The 7,278-nt window shown below is 45.3% G+C and overlaps 1 protein-coding gene across 1 annotated transcript; it reads left to right on the top strand.

The window, feature by feature from the left end:
- Positions 1 to 2,115: 2,115 nt before the first annotated feature.
- LOC123408577 (HIPL1 protein-like) lies at positions 2,116 to 5,589 on the top strand. Its single transcript, XM_045101652.1, has 7 exons — positions 2,116 to 2,316; positions 2,400 to 2,557; positions 2,647 to 3,411; positions 3,492 to 3,708; positions 4,363 to 4,532; positions 4,616 to 4,857; positions 5,004 to 5,589. The coding sequence occupies exons 1-7, from the start codon at positions 2,214 to 2,216 to the stop codon at positions 5,401 to 5,403; spliced, it is 2,055 nt and encodes a 684-aa protein (XP_044957587.1). The 5' UTR covers positions 2,116 to 2,213; the 3' UTR covers positions 5,404 to 5,589.
- The last annotated feature ends 1,689 nt before the right edge of the window (positions 5,590 to 7,278 follow it).

Consider the following 7,278-nt stretch of genomic DNA (forward strand, 5'->3'; position numbering starts at 1 on the left):
CTAGAATACCCAGTTTTGCTTGTTCTCTGAGTTTTCTATGCAATAAAAATATCCCAAAATAAAAGTTCTTAGAATGTCTTGAAATTTTAGTATGTTTTTTGTGGAATAAATAAGAATGTTTGGCACTCAAAACAACCTAGAGGGGGGGCTGCACGAGGGAGCCACAAGCTCAGGTGATGCGCTCTCCTCCTGGGCGAGCCATGTGAGCTTGTGGGTCCCAAAGGACCCCACTCACTTAGTACCCTTGCAAAAAATCTTGTTTCACCTTGAGAAAAATTGAATGTTGCTTCACCTTCAGAAAAATTCAATCTTGTTGTCTTGCTCGAGGTCTTGTTTGTTTTTGCATAATTATCGATCTTCTTACTCGGAGTTCCATTTTCAAAACTGACCGCAGGAATTGTTCTTTGATATATGACTCCCCGATTGATCCAATTAGTGTTTCTTCTATAGATTTATATTGGGATAATTAGTTTTATGCCCCTACTTGTGTCCCACTCGGTTGTTTTACCCCTAATTTCATAAACTCACATGTTGTGTCCAAGCCACTTTGCAATTCTTATGCTTTTGCCCTTTGACCGTCATTTTTAAAACTTCATAACAAATTCATATAAATAGGGGCATAAAACTAATTATCCTAATTATATTTTGTTTATTTTGGTTTTGTTGGTGACCATGAAAATTAGCTTACATGTTCAATTTACTTGTTCATATGTAGTTTTGATGCATGATATAGCCTTTAGACACTTGTGGGAGTGGTTGCATGAAATTTGGTCGGTTTGTCCAAATTCCATTTAAAATGTTCACACGGTTCCCATATAACTGTCCACGCGGGCGAATACCGAGTCCGTTTGTAGGGGTCGTTGATGAAGATGCCCTAATAAAATTATCTTTACGATATATTTTCTGAACAACACCTTAGGGCATATATATTAGGTTAGACAGATGTTGTCTATACTTCACCTACACGTCACTTTACAGGCGATACGGAAGACATCATGTACATTAGGTTGTCTATTGGGCTATCTGGAGCAATACCCACGATCGAAAATTTTGACTTTACACGTGGTGAGTTTTGCACCTAAAAAAACAGAATATGAGATTGTCTCAGACCACAACAGACGATCTATTTATACAACGCTAAGGGGGTGTTTGTTTCCAGGGATTTTTTGATGTAGGGACTAAAAAAAGTCTCTTCTAGTCTCATGTGAAACAAACAGGAGGGACTTTTAGGGACTAAAAAGGGGTATTTGGGACTAAAGGAAGAAGTCCCTATGGGAGGGTCTTTTGGAGACTTTTTTGACACTTTTTTCAACAGTGCCCCCACTTTTAGCATGTCATTTAATAACTTCTAGTACATTACTAGGGGTAACATGGTCTTTTCGCATGTCATTTAATGACCTGTAGTCTCTGTTTAGTCCATGAAAACAAACGGGTATAGACTAGGGACTTTTTAGTTGAGACTAACAAAAGTCCTGAAACTTCTGAAACAAACAGTGCCTAAATGTGGCGTTGGTAAGCAGCGATCTTTTTCGGAGCAGACTGTATTTAATTTTACAGAAGGACACAATTTCTCTCCTTTATCTTTTTCTGCCACGTTGTTAAAAATCCTAATTGACATCTTTTATAGACTGCTGACTGTATACCATTCCTTATAGCATAATGGTCCGCCACTAGGCCCAACCGCCGGTTCACTCAGTTTGAACGTGGTTCACACGTATATAAAGTGGATCTTAATTAATAAACTCACACGCATATTATTATTATTATTGACAAACAACTCACACACATAATTAGTTAGCCTAGTTATAGTTTTTGATTAAACCCTCATCCACAATAATTTGGGAACGTTCATCATTTAGTTTTATCGTTTAGTCTAACTTATTCCATCATTGCAGCTTAGGCTAATGCTCATCTCATATGATTCTTTTGGATGGCTCATATATACTAATCTAATACGGGCATACTGTAGTTGTCATTATCCAGCATGTGGTCCATTGATTGTGTTGCTAATCCCATTGTTTGGTTGGCTCAAAAAAAATCCCATTATTTTGTCAACGCCTGCCTGCTCCAGCTTCCATTATCCAGCATGTCGTCCATTGATTGCCTTGCTAATCGCAATCTTTGGTCAACTCCTGCCTCCCCAAGCCTCCATAAAGTCGTCGGCCCCATTTCTGCCCTGAGCAATTTCCACTTTCTCCTCCTTCCCGGGAACCATGAGGTCGTCGTCGATGGCGACCGCGATGCTATCCATCGTCGCCGTTGTCCTCCTCCTCGCCGTCCAGGACAGCCATGGCGCGAAACTGTGCATGGACTCGAGTACGCCGTCGATTTCTTGCAGCTCCTATGTGTTGTTTCTCCGAGCAGTTTTTGATTTATTATGCTTCGATCGTGTCGAGCAGCGTTCCCAAGGGCGGTCAACGGATCCCTTTCGTTCTGCGGCTACAACGGTACCGCTTGCTGCAACACCACGGACGACGCCGCTGTTCGGAAGCAGTTCGCCGCCATGAACATCTCAGGCACGCCGTGCGGCGACCTCGTCAAGTCCATCCTTTGCGCGGTACGGTTTCCTGCTCACTCGCTGGACTGGATTAACATGGGTATGGAAGGCTCGGCCATGAGACAATGGGGATGCTGTTGTTGCTGCAGAGATGCAACCCGTACGCCGGCGAGCTCTTCACCGTCAGGACAAGCCCTCGGACGGTGCCACTGCTATGCAACAGCACCGGCGTGTCGAGCCGTGTCAGCGGCGTGGCCGCGGCGACGGGGTACTGCGCGCAGGTGTGGCATACCTGCAAGGACGTGTCCATCCCGGGGTCGCCGTTCCAGCCGCCCAAGGGCGGCGCATCGGCCCCGAAGCTCGCCGAGGTGTGGGAGTCGGAGGGCGACTTCTGCGGGGCGCTGGGCGGCGAGTCCATCTGCTTCGACGGTGAGGCCGCGGCGTTCAATGCGACCCGCGCCGCGCCGCCTGTAAACGGTATGTGCCTGGAGCGCGTCAGCAACGGCTCGTACCTCAACATGGCGGCGCACCCGGACGGCTCCAACCGCGTGTTCCTCAGCAACCAGGCCGGCAAGGTGTTCCTTGCCACCGTGCCGCCGCAGGGCTCCGGCAAGCCGCTGGAGCTGGACCTGGCCAACCCGTTCCTCGACATCACCGACGAGGTGCACTTCGACAACGAGTTCGGCCTCCTCGGCATGGCCTTCCACCCGGACTTCGAGAAGAACGGACGGTTCTTCGTCTCCTACAGCTGCGACAAGACGCAATCGGCATCGTGCTCTGGCAGGTGCGCCTGCAACTCTGACATCGGCTGCGACCCGTCCAAGCTCGGCGCCGACAATGGGGCGCAGCCGTGCCAGTACCAGAGCGTGATCGCCGAGTACACCGCCAATTCGTCCTCCGGCTCGCCTGCGATGGTACGTACGCCATCATCTCAATTTGTCCGGCGATGTGTGCGTTTGCTTCTGTGCTGATGCGCGACCCTTTGTTGCCTCAGGCGACATCCGCAAACCCGACGGAGGCGAGGCGGATCATGACGCTCGGGCTGCCGTTCACGACCCATCACGGCGGGCAGATCCTCTTCAGCCCCGGAGATGGCTACATGTACTTCATGATGGGCGACGGTGGCAGCGTGGGAGACCCGTGGAACTTCGCGCAGAACAAGGGGACCCTGCTCGGGAAGATCATCCGGATCGACGTCAACGACATGCCAAGTAATAATGCAACCACAAACTCAATTTACTTTGGCCCTGTTTGGAACTATAATAAATTATAATAATCTGGATTATGAAGATAAATTATATAATCTGGTTTATAAAAATAATCCAGGTGGGCATGTTTGGAGGCAGATTATATAAACTGTAATTCAGGTTTTACATTGTACAATGACATGTCTGCCCTGTTTATAAAAATAGAACGGTGACGGTGGCAGTAGGTAATTATCTCCAAGTTAACGAAGGTAATAGGTCATTAGTAATCCATGATCTGGTTTTAGCTGGGGTAGAGTAGATTATGAGTTTTTAATAATCTGATTATTTAGTTTTTTAAAATCTACAATATAAACTGTCATGTTTGGATACATAATAGATTGTAAAAACCAGATTATATAATCTGGATGGTTTCAAACAGGACCTTTATCTAGAAGAGTACAAGTAAAAATAATTGATCCAGTTTGAAAGTCATCCATTTATTTTATCTTATTTTGCAAACAAACAAAAACTGAATATAGCAACTGAAACTGTAAAGAAGAGCAATCTTGAACTGAAATCCGTCAGTACCACTTTCGTATTTAGTCGCAACTGTTTATCGTTCACGATTATACTCAAGTTCGACTTTTCATATTAAAATGTCTACTACGTACCGTGTAGCTGGTAACAGCACTCCTAGTTGGGGCAACTACGGTATCCCCAAAGACAACCCATTCTCCGTGGATCCCAAGTTCGCGCCGGAGGTCTTCGCTATGGGCTTCAAGAACCCATGGCGTTGCAGCTTCGACTCCATGAAGCCGTCCTACTTCTTCTGCGCCGACGTCGGCCAGGTAACCTCCCTTAATTATCCCCATGTTCTTATAACCATAATCTGTGCTACTAAATTCGTGACAAAATCCGTGTGAATTTGCAGTCATTGTACGAGGAAGTCGACCTAGTAGTGAATGGCGGGAACTACGGGTGGCGCGTGTTCGAAGGCCCCGAGTCCTACCCGGCGTTGTCAACTCCCGGTGGGAACACCTCCGTCGACTCCATCAACGCCATCTCCCCCGTCATGGGTTACGCCCACAACACCGTCAACAACAACGTTGGCTCTGCCTCCATCATCGGCGGCTACGTCTATCGCTCCATGACCAATCCCTGCCTCAACGGCAGGTAATAATTAATTACACACCTCGATCGACTTCATTCGCCACCTCATTTTGTTCTTGCTTTCATTCATGACAGTCCCCGGCGATTTGTGACAGTGAAATGCGTATGTCGTTATGTGTCAATACCATCTTGTCCTTGCGTGCGTGCAGATACATCTACGCGGACCTGTATGCGCAGTCCATGTGGTCAGGAATCGAGACGCCAGAGAACAGCGGGGTATACAACGTGACGCCGCTGACATTCGGCTGCTCCAAGACGTCCCCGATCCCGTGCGATGTCGCGGCCAAGAGCCCGTTGCCGTCACTGGGCTACATCTTCTCCTTCGGCGAGGACAACGCCAAGGACCTATACCTGCTTACCAGCAAGGGCGTGTACAGGGTGGTTGACCCGAGCAGCTGCAACTACGCGTGCCCGATCAAGAGCTCTGCGGAGCAAGGGGTGCCTCCGCCCACCGCATCGCCAAGCTCGGCATTCAACGTGCAGACTTCCACCCTGCCAAGGATGTTGTTGGCAGGAGTATTAATTCTGTTGGTGAGCTTGGGCTTTTGAGAAGAAGTCCTGATTTTGAGTTCATAATGTTTTGCAAAGTTGCCATATGGTTGTGCTGTTTTGATGGCGTATATTTTGGATACTCTCCTTGTGTATGTGTGTAATTTTTTAGGCTGTATTTATCAATTTACAAGTCAAATATTGCGCAAAATGGACAGAATTTGGGGTCTTCCCAATTGTGCAAAAGTTGCTTCTTCGTTATTATTTGAAAAGGTACGATAGGATTATTTCCATAGAGTTTAGAGCAAGTACAATAAGATACAGTCAGCAGGCTATAAGGATTAAAATACTATATTTTTGCTGAGTTGGATGAGAGAGAAGAGGAGAGAGAAGGGAAGCGGGCTCTTCGTGAAAAACCAGCTCTAGCACGTGCTCCTAGGTGTTTTGTGAGAATGAAAGATGAACCATATATAATAAAAGTAGTACTCTTTTATAGCTAACTATTGTAAAAACTAGCTATAAGATTGCTTATAGCCAGCAGGTGGCTATACTATTAACCATGCTCTTAGTAAAACTCTTAGCAGAATATACACATTTGTGTTCTAATCACTAGTACGACGTCGTTTTTGTAAAATAGTACTTTCTCTATTTTTACATACAAGGTCACTATCTTAAATTATAGATATCAAGGTAGAATTTAACATATGTTTTGTCACCCAACTTTCATTCTCGTTTAACAGGACCATTAACACCCCGCATGCAAAATCCTTCCGTAGCCCGCACCTTTTTTCCTTCGCCCGAGCAACATGCAAACTCACTCGGTCCTCTCATTCCCGAGACTGGATTTTCTCCCATGCACGGGAGGTCGCGTGCATGGTCTAGCCGTCTGTTCTGGTCTTGAGATGCCCGCTCAAATACCGGGATAAGGCTGGCCGTAATGGTAGTATCATAAGTAGTATTATACATGTCAACTAGGTATATTTGATGATGTAGTATAGAATTAAATGAAGAAAGAAAGGATTGAGTATCATATTATAATACCGTATTATATTAAATGTTGTGTTACTATGTGTCATGCATGACAATAAATGAACTATTCTATTGTCATGCATGACAATAGAGAATTGAGTACTGTACTATATGATACTATGCATTACGGATGTAGTATCATACACTAGTATCATATGCATGATACTAGTATATGATACTCCCATTACAACCAGCCTAAACTATTCTAAACCTTTTTCCAAAATACTGTTCCGTACAATACATCACCTATCCTGTAAGATACGCATTGAAATTTTGGTCAGCATTAATAGAGGAATTGTGATACGCTCTTGTTTGGGCCCAGCAACGCAATAGTTATCCCCCTCTCCAACCATCGACTAAGCTATGCGGATCCATTAGGGCATGTACAATTGTGTAGACCTGTTCTGTCTAGCTATAATACCATGCCATGTCAAGTATAGACGGCAATATAGACACCGCTTGCAATGGTCTATCTACATAGCTGTCTATATAGGGCCTAAACTTCAAAGAAACTGCAGCCGAGACGAGGGGGTTAAATAGATTCAACTCATAGAAGAAAACAGTTCATTCTAGACACCCCTCATACAAAGGCAAAAAGGCTAACGTTAAGATGCGACTTTTATGGGATTAGACCGTTGTTTATTGTACAGACGTACTGCCTCTTTCTTGCTTTTCTCTTTCCACTAGGTACACTAAAATCCTAGCTGGAAGGAGATACACACAACTGACTAATCGTCGTTGTACATGCCCTTATGACGAAAAAGGGTTTCCCTGTTTTTATATTATAAAGCCTCGACCAAAGCATACAAGACACCACAAGTTTCAACGCACACACGCACACGCACACGCCAACTGGCACACAACCATGGCCAAAGTACAAACGATAATAGGAAGTCTTGCTGGAGG

The sequence above is a fragment of the Hordeum vulgare genome, chromosome 7H (assembly GCF_904849725.1).
Source record: "Hordeum vulgare subsp. vulgare chromosome 7H, MorexV3_pseudomolecules_assembly, whole genome shotgun sequence".
Taxonomy (NCBI): domain Eukaryota; kingdom Viridiplantae; phylum Streptophyta; class Magnoliopsida; order Poales; family Poaceae; genus Hordeum; species Hordeum vulgare.

What these genes read in the sequence shown, in the direction of transcription:
- LOC123408577 (XM_045101652.1), top strand. Translation starts at nt 2,214, where the DNA reads ATGAGGTCGTCGTCGATGGCGACCGCGATGCTATCCATCGTCGCCGTT. An exon ending in CGACGTCAACGACATGCCAA is followed by an intron (nt 3,709 to 4,362) that starts GTAATAATGCAA and finishes CGTACCGTGTAG; the next exon opens with CTGGTAACAGCACTCCTAGT. An exon ending in TCTGCGCCGACGTCGGCCAG is followed by an intron (nt 4,533 to 4,615) that starts GTAACCTCCCTT and finishes GTGAATTTGCAG; the next exon opens with TCATTGTACGAGGAAGTCGA.